The sequence below is a fragment of the Raphanus sativus genome, chromosome 5 (assembly GCF_000801105.2).
Source record: "Raphanus sativus cultivar WK10039 chromosome 5, ASM80110v3, whole genome shotgun sequence".
NCBI classification, from domain to species: Eukaryota; Viridiplantae; Streptophyta; class Magnoliopsida; order Brassicales; family Brassicaceae; genus Raphanus; species Raphanus sativus.
The window spans coordinates 38,999,317-39,022,387 of NC_079515.1; the positions used below are offsets into that span (position 1 = coordinate 38,999,317).

At 32.7% G+C, this 23,071-nt stretch overlaps 6 protein-coding genes and 1 long non-coding RNA gene across 9 annotated transcripts; 4 read left to right on the forward strand and 3 right to left on the reverse strand.

The window, feature by feature from the left end:
• The first annotated feature begins 2,019 nt into the window (after positions 1 to 2,019).
• Positions 2,020 to 2,761, forward strand: LOC108834980 (hydrophobic protein RCI2B). Its single transcript, XM_018608296.2, has 3 exons — positions 2,020 to 2,175; positions 2,276 to 2,408; positions 2,624 to 2,761. Exons 1-2 carry the CDS (start codon positions 2,095 to 2,097, stop codon positions 2,360 to 2,362), a joined length of 168 nt encoding a protein of 55 aa, XP_018463798.1. The 5' UTR covers positions 2,020 to 2,094; the 3' UTR covers positions 2,363 to 2,408; positions 2,624 to 2,761.
• A 1,455-nt stretch (positions 2,762 to 4,216) lies between these two features.
• LOC108834981 (hydrophobic protein RCI2B-like) lies at positions 4,217 to 4,944 on the forward strand. The gene is made up of 3 exons (XM_018608297.2): positions 4,217 to 4,408; positions 4,509 to 4,634; positions 4,814 to 4,944. Exons 1-2 carry the CDS (start codon positions 4,244 to 4,246, stop codon positions 4,593 to 4,595), a joined length of 252 nt encoding a protein of 83 aa, XP_018463799.2. The 5' UTR covers positions 4,217 to 4,243; the 3' UTR covers positions 4,596 to 4,634; positions 4,814 to 4,944.
• A 1,385-nt stretch (positions 4,945 to 6,329) lies between these two features.
• Positions 6,330 to 7,243, forward strand: LOC108859425 (hydrophobic protein RCI2A). Its single transcript, XM_018633321.2, has 3 exons — positions 6,330 to 6,582; positions 6,691 to 6,813; positions 7,089 to 7,243. The coding sequence occupies exons 1-2, from the start codon at positions 6,502 to 6,504 to the stop codon at positions 6,772 to 6,774; spliced, it is 165 nt and encodes a 54-aa protein (XP_018488823.1). The 5' UTR covers positions 6,330 to 6,501; the 3' UTR covers positions 6,775 to 6,813; positions 7,089 to 7,243.
• Positions 7,244 to 7,261: 18 nt separating this feature from the next.
• On the reverse strand, positions 7,262 to 8,164 carry LOC108860542 (anaphase-promoting complex subunit 11-like). Its single transcript, XM_056985911.1, has 3 exons — positions 8,156 to 8,164; positions 7,820 to 7,970; positions 7,262 to 7,682 (listed from the first exon to the last, which is right to left on the reverse strand). Exons 1-3 carry the CDS (start codon positions 8,162 to 8,164, stop codon positions 7,567 to 7,569), a joined length of 276 nt encoding a protein of 91 aa, XP_056841891.1. The 3' UTR covers positions 7,262 to 7,566.
• Positions 8,165 to 8,988: 824 nt separating this feature from the next.
• LOC108856659 (uncharacterized) lies at positions 8,989 to 11,152 on the forward strand. 3 transcript variants are annotated; one of them, XR_001950243.2, is made up of 5 exons: positions 8,989 to 9,355; positions 9,537 to 9,719; positions 9,821 to 9,870; positions 9,967 to 10,470; positions 10,663 to 10,920. It is a non-coding gene; the product is annotated as an uncharacterized LOC108856659 (long non-coding RNA). The 3 variants fall into 3 exon arrangements; XR_008934417.1 differs by adding an exon at positions 11,006 to 11,152 and having other exon boundaries at positions 8,990 to 9,355; positions 9,537 to 9,870; positions 10,663 to 10,891; XR_008934416.1 differs by having other exon boundaries at positions 9,537 to 9,870.
• Positions 11,153 to 13,329: 2,177 nt separating this feature from the next.
• Positions 13,330 to 13,867, reverse strand: LOC108856656 (uncharacterized). The gene has a single exon (XM_018630513.2). The coding sequence runs from the start codon at positions 13,778 to 13,780 to the stop codon at positions 13,508 to 13,510; it is 273 nt and encodes a 90-aa protein (XP_018486015.1). The 5' UTR covers positions 13,781 to 13,867; the 3' UTR covers positions 13,330 to 13,507.
• Positions 13,868 to 19,865: 5,998 nt separating this feature from the next.
• On the reverse strand, positions 19,866 to 22,745 carry LOC108805383 (shaggy-related protein kinase gamma). The gene is made up of 12 exons (XM_018577416.2): positions 22,587 to 22,745; positions 22,080 to 22,259; positions 21,906 to 21,998; positions 21,754 to 21,813; positions 21,398 to 21,670; positions 21,191 to 21,322; positions 20,963 to 21,103; positions 20,839 to 20,889; positions 20,650 to 20,745; positions 20,490 to 20,573; positions 20,286 to 20,388; positions 19,866 to 20,182 (listed from the first exon to the last, which is right to left on the reverse strand). The coding sequence occupies exons 2-12, from the start codon at positions 22,194 to 22,196 to the stop codon at positions 20,100 to 20,102; spliced, it is 1,233 nt and encodes a 410-aa protein (XP_018432918.2). The 5' UTR covers positions 22,197 to 22,259; positions 22,587 to 22,745; the 3' UTR covers positions 19,866 to 20,099.
• Between the last annotated feature and the right edge of the window lie 326 nt (positions 22,746 to 23,071).

The following is a 23,071-nucleotide window of genomic DNA, read 5'->3' on the forward strand; positions in this document are numbered from 1 at the left end:
GGTCGGAAGGATAAGAACAAATCGCTTTTTTTTCTTAATCAAGATATTACCACCTACTGTATTTTATAACAAGAAAGAAAAAAGAGAGGAACCATTTTGATTAGGACATCATTTTTAAAGTAGATCTAGACATCTAATAGTGTGTGTGTGTGTGTGGTGCAATTTTATGCCACGGCCCACGGCTATGCGTTGGTGTCGGCCACAATATTTTTATAATCAAATAAAAACTAAGAATATTAAGTTAATAATTGTGATTTTATGAAAGTATTGAGTGTGAAGAAAGCAACTTTAGGAAGAAAGAACATATGCTATTATGCTGACAGAGTAGAATGATCCACACCGAGTCACCAAGGATCTCAAAACTTTCTTGCTTTTGCTCCAAATATTGTTCATGTAGGCTAAGCTTTGCTGTCATAAGTTTAGAGTCATACTAAATAATAATATGCAGGTATTGCGTATATATCTACATCCAGCCATGCATCTATATTGATACCCATACGATACAGCGAATACAAACTGGGAATTGAACACACCAAAGGAGTGTAAAGTAATCAAGCATATATGCCAATATTTATGGAGCATGGTCTTGGCACGTGAGAGGACCGCCGGAAAATGTGTTGACAGAACTGAAGGCATGTGCATTGTCCACGTGGTATGTTCCTGTGAGAGTTATATGTGTGAGTAGGTGTGAGAGTTATATGTATGGGCATACCTCTCACCGACCAATACGGCGGAGATTGTCCCGGCCCACATTCGTATTCCGACAACAATATGGTTTGATAGTATATGTTAAGGTTATAAAACTTATAATTGGTTGTGTTTGTGCTACGTGTACCTTGTGGGCTAAGCCACTTAAGTTTCTGACAAGTTCCATGAAGTTTAGTCAAATTTGAGCTTTTCACTTGGTCCTATAATCCTTAACCAAATAACTTTTTTTTCTTTTGTGAACAAAAAATTCAACTAGTAAGTTAATTCTTGGTTAAACATTAGTCGAACACGCTTATCTACATCCATGGACATTTATTTACTTCCACATCATCTTCAATTTAAATGATATATCCTATAAATGATTTTACGGTTCAGAACTGATAAATCTGAGGATATTAATTTGTATTATCACATGAAAGAGTAATGTAATGTATTATTAATGTGAATCAACTCAAACATCTTTATGCAATTTTAATTTGAATATTAACAGATATACTGTTTAATCTCATTAGTAATTTTGATCATTTAGATTGAATCAAAACATATAGTAAAACTAGAATTAGAAGAAAAACTTATTAATAAAAACTATATAGGTCTGTGTTAAAAAAAACAATAAAGGTCATGAAATATTTAAGTTATTAATTTGAGAGTTAGTTTTAATTAATTTTTGTGAAATATTATTGTTGGATATCTCTTTACCACACAGAGCAAGGATAAACAAGGTTAACCAAAACAAAAAATATTTTTGTATCCTTAACTATATAATGGTTTCAAGATCCAACATTTTCCTTTTCACTTTTAATATTTCATAACTAATTTTTATATATTATAATGACTTTGTCTAATAAAATTTAATACGCTGCTTTATTAGTTAATAATTATTATTTTATGTTCAAATTAATAAACTTAGTCTCTATTTATAGAGAATTGAAAATAATATATTCCTATTAAAAATATCTAGCCATTTTGCATCACAAAAATCATTTAGCTTATAGTAAACATTTTAATGAAAAATAATTAGAAGAATATAAAAATATCAAAAACTTAAAAAAATAACATTCCTTGTAGGTGGTTTTTACTTTCAACATATTAGATATTCTACACAGATTTCACTTTTAACATATTTATTGTAATGCTTATCTGTTGATATTCAACATTCCTTTCCAGTTGTACATACTCTATTGTAGTGATTATCTGTTGATATTCAACATTCCATTTCAGTTGTACATACTCTAAATAAAATATAAGAACAAGTACGCACCACGTGGCTTGGCTCATAAAGTATGGTCTATATATAGCGAGAAGATGTCAAAGAATCCAAAATCATCCAGAGTAGTTATCTTACAACTTAGTAGCTCAGCTTTAAGAAATTCCAAGAGCTTCAAAATGGGCACAGCCACTTTCGTAGAGATCCTTCTTGCTATCCTCTTGCCTCCTCTCGGCGTCTTTCTCAAGTTTGGTTGCAATGTATACTTTCTCTTCACTCTGACTACTTCTGTGATTTTTTTTTTCATCTTATAATTACATGTATTATAAAAGTTTGACAAGTTATTTTGTTCTTTTACAGGTTGAGTTTTGGATATGTCTGATATTGACGCTGTTTGGTTATATTCCCGGGATCATCTACGCTCTTTATGCCATCACCAAGGAGTAAGGACTGATTGTTTCTAGCTCCACTGTTCTCTCCTTTTGGTCTCCTTGTAAGCTTTCTCCACTATCTCTCTCCCTGGGTATATATTTTTATAATTGTATAATGCTATATATGTGCATGTGATGACTATAGAACGAGCTTTGTTTAAGTTTTTTTTTTTTGCTTAACATTTGGCTTTGTTTAAGTTGAATCATATTTGATTTTATCTATGTTTTAAGGAATCTACTGACCAAGTTTAATTTTACATTTGTTGTTGTTGTGTAGAGGGAGGGAACATGCGGCTTCACCGTGTTAACTCATTGGGAGTGATTCATCATTTGTTTTATGTTATGAGCAATTATATTTCATTATCGTATTTTGTATTATTATAATTTATGTGATATGAAAAAAGCCTTTTGAATAGTTGGAAATTGGATCATACCGTCTGACTAAAACAATAATAATGTTGAAATACATGTATCGAAGTTTAGTCAAATTTGAACTTTTCACTTGGTCTTATAATCTTAAAACAAATAACTTCTTTTTCTTTTATGAACAAAAATTTCAACTAATAAGTTAATTTTTGGGCTAAAAATGTTTACAATTACGCTGCACTGCAGTTAACAATAACAAAAATCTCTACATATACCTTTTTTACAACCTTTTACATATACCATATATTTATACGTTTTTATAACCGTTAGAACTGTATTACAGTTGAACCGCTTATCCCATACCGCTTTAAATCGCAGTCACCATTCAGAGCCTTGGTTAAACATAAGTCGAACACGCTTACCTACATCCATGGCTATTTATTTACTCCCACACCATCTTCAATTTAAATGATATATCCTATAAATGATTTACGGATTAGAACTAATAAATCTGAGGATCTTAGTTTGTATTATCACATGAAAGAGTAATGTAATGTATTATTAATGTGACTCAATCCAAACATCTTTACGAAATCTTAATATTAACAGATATACTGTTTAATAGTAATTTTGATTTATTTAGATTGAATCAAAACATATAGTAAAACTAGAATTATAAGAAAAATTTATCCATAAAACTATATATAGTTCATGAAATGTTTAAGTTATTAATTTGAGAGTTAAATTTAATTAATTTTTGTGAAATATTATTGTTAGATGTCTCTTTATATATATTTTGTACCAAAACGAAAAATATTTTTGTACCCTTAACTATATATAATATGGTTTCAAGATCCAACATATTCCTTTTTTCATTTTTAATATTCCATATCAATTTTTTATTCCACCTTATTATTCCACACAATATTTAATTTTTATATACTATAATGACGTTGTCTAATAAAATTTAATACCCTGTTTTATTAGTTAGAAATTATTATTTTATGATCAAATCAATAAACTTAGTCTCTATTTATAGAGAACTAAGAATAATATATTTTCTATAAAAAATCTAGCTTTTGTATTACAAAAAAATATATTTAGCCTATAGTAAAATATTTAATTTAAAATAATTAGGAAAATATATAAATATCAAAAATCTTTTATGACATGCATTCTCGGTGGTATTCACATTCAACATATTAGATATATTCAAAAAAATTTTTTTTTTTTTTTTTATAACCGTGGTGTGATCCCAAAGGTTTTCTAGGCCCAAAGACTAATCACCACGAGGCCCGCAAGATCCGCGTTTTCTTACCACTTACCACAAAAAAAATTCACTTTTAACATATTTAGTGTAATGATTATCTGTTGATATTCAACATTCCATTCCAGTTATACATTCTCTATTGTAATGATTATCTGTTGATATTCAACATTCCATTCCAGTTTGTACATACTCTAAATAAAAGATAAGAACAAGTACGCACCACGTGGCTTGGCTCATAAAGTATATACGGTTAGCGAGAAGATGTCAAAGAGTCCAAAATCATCAAGAGAAGTTATCTTACGACTTAGTGGCTCAGCTTTAAGAAATCCCAAGAGCTTCAAAATGGGTACAGCTGTCTTTTTCGCAGTGATCCTTCTTGCTATCGTCTTTCCTCCTGCCGCCGTCCTTCTCACGTTTGGTTGCACTGTATACTTTCTCTTCACTCTGACTACTTCAGTGATTTTTTTTTTCATCTTATAGTTACATGTATGATAAAAGTTTGACAAGTTATTTTGTTCTTTTACAGGTTGAGTTTTGGGTATGTCTGATATTGACGCTGTTGGGTTATATTCCCGGGATCATCTACGCTCTTTATGCCATCACCAGGGAGTGATTGTTTGAAGCTCTACTGCTCTTTCCTTTTCGTCTCCTCGTAAGCTTTCTCCACTATCTCTCTCCCTGGGTATATATTTTATAACTGTATAAAGCTACATACGTTGCATGTGATGACTATAGAACGAGTTTTGTTTAAGTTGAATCATATTTGATTTTATCTATATTTTAAGGAATCTACTGACCAAGTTCAATTTTACATTTGTTGTTGTTGTGTAGAGGGAACATGCGGCTTCATCGTGTTAGCTCATTGGGAGTGACTCATCATTTGTTTTATGTTATGAGCAATTATCCTTATTGTATTTACTATTATTATAACTTATGTGATATGAAAAAAAACTTTTGGTTCATTTGAGGACATTTTTATTCCGTGTTATAAGTATTGGTAAAAATGTTTGAAGTGGCGTAGGTTTAATTTGGAACACCACTACAGAAATTTAATCCTACTTTATATAATTCCATGGTCACGTCTCTCAACTCACCACAAACAATTTACACCATATGATTAATTCACGCGATCCATAAGATACACAACACAAGCACCATCCCCACCACTTGTTAATAACCCAGTTTTTAAATATAAGATAAATATTCGAATTGAATCGTACCATATAAATATTCGAATTGAATCGACCATATCATGAACGCAGTCCACCCTTTACTCTTCTTCTTGTTTACCAAAAAAAAGGGTTACCTTGTTTACCAAAAAAAAAGGGTTACCTTTAATCTTCTTTTATTAATGAAATTTTAGTGTTAAAAGGATTCCTGGATGCCTACCGAAGTTTAAGTGTCTACATTAGTGTGGTAAACCATGTTGTGTTAAAAAAAATGTAAACCATATCAGCGGTGAAAAACGAGGAAGACAACAAACAATGTATGCGATATAGATAACCAGCAAATTTATAGTAATTGACGTAGGTAGCTAGCATGTTGCTAAAACATTACCTTTTCTTTTTATAACTTCTCCGAGAGTCATTTAATCTCCTAGATTTTTTAACAAGGCCGAAAACATGGTTTTAACTTCGTCTGGCAAAGTCTAAAGCATTATTTACATGGAGAAAACATACATTATCTTGTTGTTAGAACTTACCTCTTTTGTTGTTTAAATATTCGATTTTTGGTAAAAAGAAAAACATATACATTTTTTTGGTCGCTACAATGTTTACGTCTCACGTCTACGATAACGGATGCTTATCTTTTGCAACGGCATGTCATTTTGTTGAATATATATATATATATCTTCGTGTTTTATCTAAAGAATAAATGCAACAATCAGTGAATCTAACTAACGTTTATTTACGGTAATATTTTTTCCATTTCATATTAACTATTGTTGTCGAAAAAAATTTGTGTGCAAAATAAGTATCGTTTTATCATTTTAATACAAAATTTATTTATTTTATTTTATTATTTTATTGGTTAAAGTGTAGAGATAATTATTTTTTATATATAAAATTTAGACGTCCTAATTTCCCTAAAATTTATGTGAAACAAGTCTAAAAGTGACATTTAAAATAAAATAGAGAGAATACTTTTAATGTCGGTCACAATATCACGAGATAATGTTGATATACAATATGTAACTTTGACCCTTTGGAAGTTGGATCATAAAACCTGACTAAAAAGATTATTATGTTGAAATTCATGTATCCCCGCCGACATCACGGGTATGTGACGCGCTAAAGCGAACTACATATGGATGCTCCTAATGCTGATGCTAAATTTCAGGAAACTATATCGAAAAATGAAAACAAAAAAAGGTAAGCACCACGTGGCTCTTAAGTATCTCAAAATTTAGGTCTATATAAAGTGAGAGGTACATGAAGGAGAGAGTAAAGAAGAAACACACAAACACACTTTGAAGCTTTAATAATTTCTGACAAGCATCAAAAAGAGCTAAAAAGAAGATGGGAACAGCTACTTTCATAGATATTCTTCTTGCTATCCTCTTGCCTCCACTTGGAGTCTTTCTCAGATATGGTTGCGGGGTAATTAATTTGGCATAGATTTTCTAATTAGTCGACTCATATTATATGCAGTTCTGGATTCACATATTTACAATAAATATGAAAAATTTAATATATATTTTGTTGCAGGTAGAGTTTTGGATATGTTTGGTTTTGACGCTGCTTGGATACATCCCTGGGATCATATACGCCCTTTATGTGCTCACCAAATGATTTACCATCTATCATCTCTTCTTGTATCTTCATCTCCTTGTAAGCTTCTCCTCTTTATTCTCTATCTCCATGGAACGAGATGTAAGAAGATTCTTCTTTTGATATAGTTCTCTATTAGTACTAATTTTCCCTGGAAAAATCAAGTATATGGTAGGTGGTGAACCTACTACACTAAAACCATGTGAATTCGGATAATTTGTTTAAAAAAATAACAATTATTAAAACTAATTAACAAAATTATGTTATGAAAAGGATAATTTCAAGTTACTTTAGATTATTTGACTTTTAACTTTGCATTTGTTGCTGTTATGTAGGAACAGCTGTCTGGTCGTGTTCTACTCTTTGTGTGCGACTGATTCAACGTTTATTTCATCAAATGGTTTTTATGTTTCGAGCAATTTAATTCATCGTTGTTGTGTTTGCACTGTTATATAATTTTCTGTTGATATAAAGAAGACATCCTTTGTTATATAGCCTGCTTATTTGATTGGTCATATACTTTGAAATCAGAAATTATGTTGCCTTGGGGGATCATATGACCACCAGTAGATATAAACCTTACGTTATAAGCCTATTTGCGATACCCTCGAGCCACAACAAACGCATTCACCTACTGGTTGTTATACCTAATCATAAACCAACATCATCATATGTTATATAGACAGTTTCTTGAACTCTCATTTGTCTAAGCAATCAAATCAATCCAAGCTTCAGAAACACTTCAATGCTCCAAACACAACTCTCCAAGATATCATCCCAAATCACTTAATCAGACGATCCCCATTAATTTGCTTACTCTTTGAACTGCCATTTTCTTCGACACATGGGGCAATGAGCTTGGCTTGTCTGCGAATTCACCCATTTCAATATACAGTGCAGATGAAAAGCGTGGTTGAAAGCTCCCCAAACTGCTCTAACACCACAACAAAACGGTCTAAGACATGCACTTTTGTTTCTTCATTATACAATAATCAAATAAAAACAGCATAGCTGAGCGTCCTAAGTAACAAATATAACGTGAAAAAATGAAAGCAGAGAACTTTACTTAAAGGGCAGTCATCTCCAGGAATTTTATAATCAGGGCAACAACCATCAAAAGCCATCCGACATATCCCACATGTTTCATCTTGAGCATCCCATGTCCATGAAGCAACCAAATGCCATCTGTTCCCAACAATAAAATAAAATAAAATACACTAAACCAAAAGAACCTCCACCTTACTGTAAGAGTTCATGTATAGGAGCTGAGATTGTACATTAGAGGAAGAAGAGGCTTACTCTGTTTCATTTTAGGGTATGCAGGACATATCATAAGTAGCATAGGAAAGTCAAGAACAACAAGTTTCATTTACTATATTTAATTTTGCAACAAACTCATGACTGCAGGCATTTTGTAAAAAAAAAACTACCCTAACATATAAGCATTAGTTGCGTGGACCACAAGGATCCTCATAAAACAACTATTAGTAAGTGATCAAAAGGTTGTCTTTTGATCCACATAAACAATGAAGGATAGGCAAAATGTTCACTTTCATGTCTTCCTTCTGAAAACTAAAGAACCCTTAACTCAGTTTCACAAACCCTGTTATACTCAAACAGAGAGAATCCATTGGAAAACCTTTAAACCTGCAGCTTCAAATTACTCTCGAATTGAGCTTACAGTAGGATTCAAGTCTCAGGGGTTCGTGTCCGAGAGTCACCCTCAGCACGCCACCTTTTGTTTCCGGATTCAATCGCCTCTGCTCTGCTCTCGATGGACTTCTCACCCAAGGCCAGGGATTCACAGACTCTCTGGTTCAGTTCTCTATCAAACCGGTCCTTTAACTTAACCCGGCTCCTGGTTTTATTCATTTGGTTCAATTAGTTTTTCTTGGGTAAGAACAAAAAATACTGGGCCTAGGTTGGGCTTGCTGTCATATTTTATTTATCCCTTATGCTCTATATTAAATACCCACTAAACACATGTAATGATCAGATCATGAGTCTAATCTTTCATATTTTAGGATTTAGTTTTGTAAATGTCATTTTGTAGTGCATTTTTTTATATATAATCAATACAATACTAAAAGGCAAATATAAGCCATAGATAGAGTGTCCACGTCAGATTTTTAAATCAACCACTCATATAGCAGTATTCTGTCACGTCATTTGTGCCTGTTTTTAATCGAAATTCGTTTTTGGGCTTTAATTATCTTTTAACCATTCTGATATTGTCATTCAGTTTCGCACCCCAATGTAATTAGATCCTTAAGTCTAACAAAATGCCTAATTCATGAACGAACCCTAATTTTCCTTTGGTCTTCCTTCTCTTCGATTCTTCTTCTCTCCCTAACGTTTTTTTTATCTTTCAACCCACTTCTCCACTTCCTGCTACAATCTTAGTTGTGGTTAATCCCATTCAATGGCTTCTTTTCATCTTCCTCTTTGTGTCTTTCTTTACAAAAATCTATTTTGGGATTGGAAGGGATAAAAAAAGGAGTTAACAACAGAAGCTTGTGCGTTGATTCACAAAGGAAGGAAGAATCGGATTCAGGTTTCCAACACTAAGAAACCTTCATTCTTCTACGACAATCTCGCCAAGGTACATAAATCCCTTCAGAATCGATTACATATGAGCTTAAAATCTATGGATTCGCAATTGGGTACTCTATTTCTTTTGATTATCAGTGGGGTTTGTACTGACTATATACACTATGAGCTATGGTTCTGTCATATACAGATGTTATGACAGAATAATAATGATAATAATTACTGTTCTGTAGAAAACAGAGAAGAAGAACACTGTGAAGTATTATCAATGGAGAAAGAGATTTACAGAAGACATCTTTCAAGAGAAGAGATATGATGTGTTTGGATGTTTATGAACATCATGTTTGATTTCAGACATGGTGGATCTATCCATAAGCTTTTGATGGATAAGAAACGTGGAAGCAAAAAAATAATAGGTTTCAGTTTCCTTTTTTTTTCTTTTGGGACATCATTAGGAAAATGTGTCTGAAACAGAAAAAAATGGATTCTCATTTTGTTGGTTAATGTAACAATGCAGGTGTTAAGACTAAGGTGGAGAAGCAGCTTACCTGTGACTGCTACTTTGAGGTACTGGATTTGAGAATCAAATTTGTTTTTTATTGTGTAAAATTGCTGTGAGGAGTTAAGTAACTGATTTAGATTGTTTGTGTTTTGTTGTCTCAGGAGAGTGAAGCTGAAATGCAGTGTGTCAATAACCTCACTGAATAGGAGGAGACTGAGCAAAAATGTGATACTGAAAGACAAAGGAGAAGAAGAGAAGCAGAACATGCAGCAAAACCAACAGTGAGGATGTTAATGACCATGCAGACAAGAAACCAGATGATCATCAGAGCGATGCTGACTCAGTAGATGATGACTCAAAAGAGAAGTTCAGTGAGTTGATAAAGCGGTTGATAGCTCAGACTCAGAAGGACAGCGACAAGGTAGAGAACTGCAAGAGCCTTGTGGATGCATCTCAGTTCTTGGATTCTAAACAAGGATCATTCTGGGACATTGGTACTTCACCAGTTTCAGGAGATTCTCAGAGAATCAAAGAGACACAAAATTCTACAGCATTGCTACTACCAGATGATTCCATTAGAGATGGATCTTAATCCGCCTCCTCCACTGACTGATTTTCTCGAGGAAGTTTAATCCTTCGCGCCGTGAAGCCTACGGTCACCAGAAGTATGTTTTCTTGCGATTAGATGAACACTTCATGAATATTTGATCGTAAAATGAACTAATTATGCTAATAGTGTTTGACTGGAGTTGTGTGATATACAAAGATTGAACTGTCTCATAATTTTTAATTTCCTTCTCTCCCCCTCTCTCTGTATTTATGACATTGTTGTTTTTCTGTCTTGGTTTTTGGGTCAGATACTCAGATGAGGGGCGGGAGGTGAGCGATGAAGATGGCTACATGAGAGGATCAGATGCAAGGATTGAGTGGGAGAGAAGAGAAGATTATTGTTTCTGTTAGTTTGAAGCCAGTAAGTGAGAAAGATAGGCATAGCGGATTGGGAGTGTATCAATGATGAAATAGTCCAACACAGGAGCCATCTTTCCATTTCTGAGCGTTCCATGTACCCCACAGCATATAAGTTTGGTAAGACTTGCTTACTCTGGTAGCTTCTTGATCAAAATTCTATTTTGTTGAGTTTTCCACAAAATTGGTGCATGCATAAAACCATATTGTAAAAAAAATATTTTATGTGTATAGATCCATACACACGTATCAAAACTGGCAAAGGGATCAGAGTGGGTGTGGTCCAAACAAGGATCAACATCGTTACTTAGTCTTTGAAGAGAAAAAATATTAATTATTACATTTTCCTTATATTGTTATTTAATAATTTTGTATCTAATAAAAAAATACGAGTGGTGTTTTCAATTCACACCAACAAAGTTTAATAAAATTTACAGTATGATCCTAGAATAAAAACAGTTTCCAGTAAATTTTCAATTTTTTATGAAGTTAAAATAATATTTTAGTATAAAATAGTTTTAATATATATCCTCCCGCCCCCGTAGGACAAAAAAATCCGGTGTTTTTATTAGCTAATATAGAAACAATTGGAGTAGTTAAATTAGGCTAAACAACAAAAAATGGAAGTGAAGATAGTCCACTCCTCTGTGGTGTTGATAGCCGAAAACAAAAAAAAAGTTTCTGGGGGGGATTTGAACCCTGGTTTCGGTGTGTATATGGCGATTATTTTACCACCAGAGCAATGTCACATTTTGTGTCACATTTTGAAGATTTGTGGACGACATGGTACATATTGAACATCAACCGTTTTCCGCGCGTAGCGCGGACATTGAATCTAGTATATATTAAATAGTGGTTAAAATAGTGGGTAAGAACTTGATGTAATTTCTCGCATATACATGTAAAATTAAGTGTTACGGTCGAGCTCTTGGAATGTTTCCCTAGTGCTAATTCATGTGAGTTTGTTTTTGCTTCTTAACAAAAGGAATATTCATCTCTCGTCCTATTTTTTATTGGGGTGCGAAATGATCCTGGGGTTGAATAAAGTTAAGAGAAGAGATGCATGTTGGGTGCAAATAGATGGTACGCATTACTCTCAAATTAGTCGCTCAATAGAGACCGACGAGCAGTGACTATTAATGAGTCTTGCAATGATTCCACACCGTACCCAAATGACCTTTTCATGATTCTGATTTTATTCTGAATTTTGTCGGCAATTTGAGCTAAGCATTTGAGCCTAATATCTGAGCGAAAATTATGGACCAGGTTATCTATGTGCACTAATCATCAAAACGTTCATGCGTCAAACTTTGTTTTAAGCTGCGTCGTTAGTCTTTCTTTTTTTTTGCTATGTATTGCGATTTGTGAGTGACATTTGTTTATCATGTGGTGATCGAATCTTGTCGACTGAGACACTAACAAACCATGAGTTATATAGGCACCACTATGAGATAACTATACTTGCAACCATTTAATAAAATTAAAAGGGAATATTGTCGTTAATAATTCGCAGTAAAAGTAAGAGTGTGTAACCAAGAAAAGGCTCTAAGCCAAGCAAAAGATAAGAAGAGGAATCAAAGTACTTAGAAAATGTACCTTTTGTAAATAAAAAACCTGCAGCCTTATGTGTGGGGAAGAACTGAACAGGGACCTCCCCTCCATGCAAATAATATCTATCATATAAAGATTTTGATTCTACAGCTGGTTTCAAATATTTGCAGTTTTGTTATTTTATCTTAAATGAATCTCAGTATATGACCGAGCTTCTCTGCTAAAAATACTATAATAAATACTCATACTTTTAGACGAGATCAATGTTAATTTTGTTGGATTGGTGTAGTTCCTTGGGTATGTAACAATTCATGCCTTTCTAAATAAGAACTTGGTCTAAATTGCTTATCTATAGATTATGTTCTAACTTATAGTTCCTTGGGTATGTAACAATTCATGCCTTTCTAAATAAGAACTTGGTCTAAATTGCTTATCTATTAGATTATGTTCTAACTTATAGTCAATGTAAGATTTGTAACCTGAACCAATCCTAATTAAAGTTTTAGGAACCATAAACATTTTCAAGTAAATTTTAATAATTCTTTTTAACAATTTGAAATTCGTATGATCTGTATAAATTAACTTTATAGAATTTAGGAGCCAAGCTAAATGTTTCCTTGGTTTTTATCCATGATCGGTTATGTTCATGACAAGCTTTTTTTTTTTTGGAACACCTTGTTCATGACAAGCTACATGAACGAATTTCTATCAAAAAACAAGTGTCCTTAAGTCTTGTACTATTCCAGTTTTTATATCGTTTTATATTTAAAAAATGAACGAATTTCTATCAAAAACGTATTACTCTTTAAGTTAACCAACTTATAAGAACCTTCTATTCAGCTTTATACAATTACGTCGATTTTTTTGGTGTACATGACTATGACTATTATACGAGGACTGAGGAACAAGAACTATACAAAGTCGTCCTTATGATCTGAATTATATTATTGGACTAGCTAGACGATGAAACGAGTGAAAAATAATGAGAAGCTAGAAGAAAATAACTGTTAATTAAAGATCTAGTATAAATATTTTTACCCCAAAAAGGATCCATTATTAACTACAATTAAGACACAATCAATATACTCTCATAATAAAGGACACGTCATATAAATAGAAAACAATCTACATAGAATCAAATCAACCTTTGATCATCACATTCATCATCATCATCATCATCATTCATCAGCATGCCTTCTCGGATTGGTAAGGAGAAAGAGTTTGGCGCTCAGACTCAGAGACACGAGTGGCATGAAACTTGGCGATGAAGGCAGAAGCTTTGCGGTCGATACCAGGTTCAGCCACCCAATAACGTTTGTCTTCGTCACTAGCCATTGCTTTGCGAGTGTAAACCACGTCGTCCCAAGAGGCGTCTACTTCCACTCTATGAGATCTTCTTGTTTTAAAGAAGCTGAAGAGAGAGAACCTCTTGCTACTTTTTGATCTGTTTCCTCCCATTAGTATTTGTCTGGTTTTGGAACAGAACAAGAAGAGATACGAAAATGAAGAGAGGTTGTTTTAATGTGTTGGTGCTATAAGTGGAGATGTGGGTTTGTGCATGTATTTATAAGGAATATGGTTCACCAAAACAGTGGCGAGTGAAGCAATAATATAATAGTTCAACCGTAAGAGATGCCAATTCAATAATTTAGACAAATAATATCTAATATATAAAAATGTATAATTCTAATTAGTACGAAATCTTAAAAATAAATCAAAAATAAAGTAATATGAACTTACCTACTTTGCTGTTAAATTCAAAGTGTAAATATTATACTGATAAGATAATAGAATTGGATATGTGCTCACAAATTCACAATCCCAACAAACCGTTCATCCCAAAATGTTAACTATAACATGCAACGACACAAGTCTAGTAATGATTTATTTTCAGTTTTCTTATTTAGTAATTCAATTTAGTTTTAGATTTAATTTGTATGTTTTTTAATAAAATGTATTTTTTTTAATAAAAACTCATTGATATTTTCTTTGGTTTGCTTTATTTGCTTTTTCAACAATATATAAAAAAGTTTCATATGACAAACTAAAGTTCGGTTCGCTTTAGGTTTTGGTGTGGCTCATCGAACCAAATTATGCATCTCTTTCTCAAAAGTATTATCAATAAATTAGAATGTTCTAAAAAAATTTATAACGAAATTTCTCCTCACTCGTTTGCATCTTTTATTTTTGGGGAGTTTTATATCAATTCAAGAAACAATGTAAAATTTTCAAAAGTAACAATTGTTCAAATATAAAGCGTGGAAATCATAATAACCGCGATGTTATTATCCGGGAATCTTAAGGGAGATCGAAGAGCATCGGATGGAGACACGTGAACTATGAACACAATCGGATGGTGGTGAGATTTTGTAAAATCTCATGTAATAGTGTGTTGGTTTAAACTTTCAACTGACCCCAAAAAGCATCGGTCAGGCATCCAAGTTCTCTGTTTTGTTTGGTCTTTTAGCTCACACTTTCTTTCTTCAACCTCTTTTCCTCTTTATAGTATTCTTTTTTTTCTAACCAAATCTTTTTAAGAAACTGTTTTATTATTAGTTTTTAGTTACGTTGGAATTTTCTTTTGTTATTATCAAACTCGAAAATACTCTTGCTTTCTTCTCCTTCTTTTCTTTCCCCACCAATCTTAGCAACTCTTGCCTAACTAAGGGCACTTTCATTTTTCCAAAATACAGTTCACTTTAGTCGCTAGATCCTCAACTAAACCTATGTATTTTTTCACCAAAGAATCATCGGTCACTAAAATTTAGAATGGGAATATAAACACTTTTTCGCTTGTAGAAGTTCTAGAATTTATATCTATAATCTCTCGTATGCCTAAATATATAAATTTTTTTGATTTAAAACAATGTTTTGCATTTTTTTTAATATCCAGAACACAAGAGAACTAACTCTTTACTAGGAAAGTATACACTAGGAAGATAATTCTAGTGTAACCAATATCACCTGAAAGATGACTCTCCATCACTTGATTATGTCACCGCAGTCTACGTTTCAAAACATTTTACCAATGACTCGAACTCTTTTAAGAAAAAATATACTATCAAACAAATCAATTAATTATTGAACTGAATCTCTCGTATATTTTGTTAATTTCATTGAGCTTTCCTAGATCTTAATGATTAATATAATGTACCTTAGTTATGTGTACATTTACTCAGATAGTAGGATCTCGTATATTGCAAGTTATTTTATTCGTATAAGTGAAGATAATTATTCTATATAACGTGTCTGAATTTCAAATTTACCGAACGATAAATATTTGAATGACTATTCGATCAAAGTTAATCAGTCAAATACAACAAAAACTCTATAAATTAGTAATGTTGGGACTTCAAAAATTTATTAATTTATAAAATTATTAGTTTAAAAGAAAATTTCCCTTTTTAGATTTATATCTTTGAACAATAGTTTTAGTGTAGAAAACTGACAAAGAGTATTTCATTTGTGATATTATATGTTGGTTAAAGTTTATAGAGATTAATATTAACTATTTTTATTTGATTATTAATGTATTCTATATGATGATTACATATCATAGAATATAAATTCACTTTTATATGTTGTTTGATCAAATTATAAATAAATTAGAGATAAACATTATTTGGAAAAAATAAACAACAAAAATTTATGTATATATTTATACAAAATTTACATATATGAATATTATTATCTTATTATTTTATCAAATTATGTCATAATCACACCGATCTAACTTTAGACCGGAAAAATTTATTAATCAAGTTGTGGTGGTAGTATAATGACAATCTTTTGGAGTTTGTTGTGTATATATTAGTTTTAGGTTTTCTATTTCTTCTAGATACTAAATTATCACTATTTAACTAGTTTAAAACTGGATTTCAGTCTAATTAAAAGTATTTCAAACTCGGCCAAGCAGGTGGCACGTTTTCGAAGTAGTATATTATGTAGTAATAAGTATATTCATTTCGATGCCGACTGGATCAGCCAAATTATCAAAAAATATTATGTTGAATACTTGCACACATTCTATTTATAAATCATGTTGATTATCCAGTTGGCCCTGGCAAAAACGTATTTATCGTTATCGAATGAACTATCCTGAAATCGTGCCATCCCAGCCTGACCGAGTTTGAATATCTCCCGATTAATATCAAGAAATAGACCGATAAGTCCCACCGTATTTAATCATTTGAGTTGGAACCACACCCTCACTAGACTAACAATAATAAATTAGTTTCTAACGAAAATCGAAAGTAGATGAACGCTGAGTGACAAGAGACTATCACCACTTGGTTACTTACACGTTTCGGTATGTGGATCAGGCAAGTTGAATTTTCTATTTACGCTTGCAGAATGTGAAGAATTATAAACTAGTTTTTTATCCAAACGCTGCTTAGCAATTACTAGTACATAATACGCACGATTTTTCTATGGTTTCGTGGAAAATAAAGTTGGGTTTGTGCTTTGTTACTATTATGGAACGTAAGTGGGAGAACTAATTATCGGTTTCACATTAGCACAAATATTTATTATATATTACTCCAAAAAGAAATACTATATAAATTTAAGTATAAAAAAGTCTATACATAATTTGGTAGGGATGCAGTATTGTTATTTTATAAGATTGGCACACAGTCAAAAAGAGAAGTGAAAGAATCAGTTGGAGAATAAAAAGACTCAGTATTTTAACAGGACAATAAGAGATCTTATACGTGGAATATATCCATAAACTACAAGCTATACACATAATCCACTCTTTGATATAATATTAGGCCGCTTTCATAAGATAATATCCTAATCTTCTTTGGTAATCTTTCACCTATAAACTGCAATATTTTTAGCTGTAAGACTGTAAGACTAGCATGTTAAAACGGAACATATTTTTAGAATTGGAAGTTGATACAGTGGTCTTGAAATTCGTAATTGGATGGATCATAACTTGTACGTAACCAACAGATCAAGAAGATAACAAAAACAAATAGCAATATTTATGGATAATGAAGTAAAATTAATTTCAGTTAAATAATATGAATGCTTATGAATCGGTCGCTATACAGTTGTGATGATCTTGTTGTAGCATTTCTTCTAGTAACAATTAAATAGAATGTTTGGACGGTGTATATGCGGCAAATCGGTCATAAGCAAATCTTTTTTTTTTCCAACTGATAATTCTGAATTAAAAGAATAAAACGTTCACAAATACAAGAAACAAACGAAAGATCTCACAGTCCAGTCTACACCACTGGCCCTGTACGATCAAAACTACAACTGCTCATCCACCCGAGCAAAGAAAACAGGGAACAACATTAGAGAAACCGGATTTCATTAACAAAGAATTCAAAGAGCCAAAGAAGATACCCGTTAGCCACATACGACTGCAATCTCCCTTCCCCCGTAATGTTTTGAGCAATGATCGCCGCTTCTCTGTTTTCTCTCATCGAGACAGCTTTTAGCTGAAAGACATCCATCAAACTTAGCACTCTAGACACTTCTTCCACTTGAAACTTGAAAGCAGGCCATTGAGATGGATTCTTTACCGCCAAAAATATCTCTCTAAAATCTCAAGCAATAACTTTAAAATCGGTCATAAGCAAATCAATTTTGCCAAAATAATTTTTTAAAAAATCAAAATGGTGACTTGTCTAATTACCGCCTACCGGTTTTTAACTGTTGATGAAATCATAGTCCCTTAAATAGGGGAAAAAAGAATGCATGAAGTTGGTTAGTCTCGAATTATATAACTACAATATCATGCAGCTGATTGGCTACTAGTGTTATTGATGGTAACGAGTAAAGAAAATAACACAAAACACGTGAATCATTGATTCATTTCTAAATCCTATTAAAATATTAAAGTTAAACATATCTTATGTTCGAGAGTAAAATTCTCCACTCATCAACTATTCGTTTTCATTTACGTGGAACCAAATTAATCATCAGAAGGCGTACTCAAAGGATAGCCAACAGATTGATAAAGCTCCAACTTGTAGAATCATTTCTATCTATATTGTTAATATATTGGTTTGTAGCATTTAGTTTAAGATTATATATTCAAATTAATTAGCTGTAATCAATTACAATGATTATATAGTAATGTTTTTGTCTGAGACGAAACGAATATATAGCATAATTGTGCACCCCAAAAATAAAAGCGAATCTGTATTCCAGTAACATATCGCCTTCCAATCAAACTGTGGAAAATATCGTATACCTATGTTTTATTTATTGAATTCCCCTTACTATAATGGTTTGATTAGAAGTCTATTAATATTTTTATAATAGGAAGTCTGGATTTCAAAATTTTAAAATGTGTTACATCATCAATTATGTGGATTAATAGTGAAATTTTTACATCAAATCTTCCGAATTATGCAAAGAAAACTGTGATATTCATTAAAAAAAAAACAGAATTTGTGTTATGGTGGTAATTAATTTGAGAGCCAAAATTTAATAGGTCAAACCACCATGATTCGAATCGCGGTCACGGAAAATTAATATTTTGACATTGCCCAGAATAGAAACTGATATTGTAACAACATGTGACTAGCTGTACCATTTTTGTGGAACCAGAATATTTCCGTATAACTAAAAAGAAAGATATTCATAAAATGGTCAAATTAAATTACTTGTCTTAATCCTCATGTAACAAGTAAATTTGTCAGATCGTGTCGTAATACTCTCTGTATTTTGTAATAGTAAAAGCAGCGTTAAAAATTATGTTTTCTAGCATATACTAAGCATAGATAGGCTCATCTATCTTATTAAAACAGAAACATTCTGTTGGACCTAACATTTATTTTGTAAGTTTTTAAATTAAATACACCTTTATACTTTATAGTTAAACCTACATTAAATCACTAATGTTCATTTCTTTATACTACTATCCATGTTTCCAAACAATATACTTATTTCTTTATACTACTATCAATGTTTCCAAACAATATATTTTTATACTACTATCAATGTTTCCAAACAATACAATAATTAATTTTAGTTATTTTATATCTATCATTTTCTCTTTAAAATTTTGTAGAAACGTCATAATTTCATAAATTGCAAAATAATGAATTTTAAAATTTGGATTATAAGATTACAAATTATGAAAATATTACAATTTAAATCAAATTAGATTACATATCGGTCATCCATCAGTTCAATCGATTAGTCTCGGGTTTTAGTGATTTTTTTGATATGAATTTTTTAAAAACTTAAATTGAATTATCAGATCTCCGGATTGACTGGTATAATCACAATCGGGTTGAATTTAAAAACACTGATTTAAATGCAAAAATATTTTAAATACACACTCTTTAAAAATTACCAAAATATTTGGTAAGTTATTAGTGAATTTTTTCATCGTAAAATATTCCGCGCTTCTAAAGCGCGGGTCAAGATCTAGTGTGATTGAAAACATGTTATTTGGCTTTAGATGGCACGATGTATTCATGTGAGAGACAGCACCTAAACGACATGTAGTATGTTTTGCTATCCGATTATTAGAACTCAAGTATGGTCAGGAGATGGTTTTAATTGGGAAGAGAAGGAGACAGAAAACACCAAACTCTTTTTTTTAAACATTTCTTTGTTGACTTTTACAAGATCATAACCCCACCCCCACAACAATTCACTCTCTCCCTACTCATTATAACAAACAAAAGGGTTACAAAATCACCAGGACTGAGATTGAATAATAGTAACAAAAACAGAGAAGATAATGAATATCTTGGACTCTCCCCCTCTTCTAGTTTTCGTGTTTGCAGATAGCAACAGATATAAATCATAAACCGAGCCATGGACACTGCTTCCTCGCATGTTCAGGTACTAACCTAGCCACCATCTCCACAGGCACACCTTTAATCTCTGCTTTCACACAACACATTAAAAAAAGACCATGAGTTTTAAGTCACTTATATCCATTTTGAGGTAACAATTAACAATTTGAAGAATGTGGTTAGTACAGTACCATGAGGCTTGAAGTTGAATAGTGGTGGAAGGAAACGTCCATTAGGCAACCTTGCATTCGGATCTCTAAGCTCGTCAAAGAAAGGGTGGACCAATGCATCAAGCTAAAAGGGCAAGATCACAAAATCTCAAGAACATAAGATAAAGAGACGAGAGATGTTGCCAGAAGAACTAAGGAAAATGAGAGAAGTTAGCAAATACTCACAGCAGAGCAACGGAGATTAGGAGAATACTGAAGAAGCCTTGAGACCAAATCAACAGCTTCAGGAGGCATCCTCTTGTGGAAAATCTAATCAACGATAAACATTTCAGTTAACAGCTAGTCAAAGAAGACATTGAAGTTGTTAACTTTGATGGTTGCTTACCTTATGCCATGGATGAGCTTTAATCTGAGGGAACTTGAACTCAGTGTAATTAGGGTTCATGCATTTGATTTCTTCTCTTGTTGGTGTTCCCAAAACCTACTCAAATAAATGAACAAAGTCAAGTATAACCATTACACAACAGAGAAGTGTAACGATGTTACTAGAGTGAAATCAGTACAGAGGTTATACCTTTATGATCTCTACAAGTTGATCAACGCCACTCTCACCAGGGAACAATGGCTGTCATGAACAAAAAGAACATATCAAAATTTGAAACAGAGCAAAGGTGTTTCAGTTTTAGAAGTTTTAATACCTGTCCTAGAAGAAGCTCAGCGAGAACACATCCTGTAGACCAGACATCAATGGCTGTAGTATACTCAGTTGCTCCAAAAATAAGCTCAGGTGCTCTATAATACCTCGAGCAGATATATGAAATGTTTGGCTCTCCTTTAACCTGTTTCAAGAATCAGCATCGATCAATAAATGGTTAACCATCTCTGCCTCAAATAGAGAGAGAGAGAGAGAGTATCAACAAACTCACCAATACTTTAGCACTTCCAAAATCACAAAGCTTCACTTGATGAGTGTGTGGATTCACCAACAAATTTTGAGGCTTTATGTCACGATGACACACGCCAATACAACGGTGAATGTAGGCTAGTGACCTAAATATCTGCCAAAACATATAAAAGACTCTTAAGATAAGACCTCCAAGGAGACAGACAAGTCTTTGAGATTGGTATCTAACCTGATAGGTGTAGAGTTTGACGTAGACGATAGGCATGCGTTGGTTAAGTTTGTTGTAGTGTTTGATAACTCTGTGTACTGTTTCCGGAACGTATTCAAGGACCAAGTTAAGGTAAAGCTCGTCTTTCTCGGTTGTTGAGAAGAAGCAGTGTTTCAAAGAGACTACGTTTGGATGGTCGAGTAGCCTCATTGTTTGTAGCTCACGGTTCTTGTACCTCCGGTCTTGCAACACTTTCTTTATCGCTACAGTTTCTCCCGTCTCCAAACATTTAGCCTGAGAAGAAAAAAAATGATCTTGTCAGTGGCAAAGACACATAGTTTGATAGAGAAGAAGAGATACAAAACTCAAAAACTCACTTGAAAGACAACGCCAAAGGAGCCATGTCCAACAACTCTCTCTGCCATGTAACTGATTGTCTGCAATTTTTTAGCATCCAAGAAGTTCACTTAGCTAATGCAAATACACTTGAATCAGTTTATAAAGGATTGGTTTTGGTGCAGACACAGACCTGCTTTGGTTGGCCATTTCTTCCACCTATTGTAGTAACTATTATGTGACCTGTCTCTGTGACATTTCCGTTTACGATTGTAGCTTCCATTTCCTGGTGAACATCAATCACGTCAGTTTAGCAAAAAACGACAAAAGAAAAAAAACCAGAATCTGATAACAAAAAAGAACATACTTTATCATCTTGAATTTTCATGTGATTCATCTCTTCAGGTAATCTATCAACATCAGTAGCAACGTTTCCATTAGAATCTCTAACCGCGGCAGTAGGCTCTACGCCCACCGTGGCCATTAGAATTTGTGGAGAAATAAAGATTATTCCTTTGTCACTCTTCGAATCTTGATCAGATCAACCCTGCAGCAAAGTGTATCGTTAGAAAAACATGATTGGTATGCAAAGTTTAGATTTTTTTTTTTAATCTGGAAGCTGATCAACATGCAAAGTTTAGATTTTTAACGAGATAATGGAACCAACAATCACCTGAAAAGCAAGATCTAGCAATTAAAAAAAGGAGAAGATAAAGAACCCTAATTAGAGAAAAATGAGTACATCCATAAACATACCAAAAAGACAACAACTTTTGAACTCAACCAACAGGCAGACAATCAAGATCAAACATACTTGGCCATATCTACCGATCTACATACTCATAAGATCGGAGATGAAGCTAAGAGAACGTACCAGGGAAACCCAGAAACTTGAGATCCACAGGAAGGAGGGAAGATGGGTTGATGATGAATCCCTCTCTCTCTCTCTCTCTCTCTCTCCTTTCTCTCTCTCTCTCCTCCTTTTTCAGTTTGGTCTGAATGATAATAGTTTTGTAAGAATAAAAATGGAAGCTTTGTGGCTGTGCTTTTTAATGAGGGGGTAATGCTATAATGCGCTGGTGACAGTCATATCTTAAAATCAAATCAAATCCAAAAATAAAAAAAATCAATTAATAAAAGATAAGACATCGGAGTTAGTAATATAAATTGGAGTTTGAAAGTACATCGGGTTTGGTTTTTCCTTTTTGACCATTCAAACTTCTTTTGCCACACCACTCTTCTGATCTAATTACCTGTACTTATATTAATGCAACCTGCTAAAAACGTTGATCTTCTCTATTTTAAAATTTTTAGATTGTGATTAGTTGGAGTGACATACTTACAAAGATAACCCTAAAT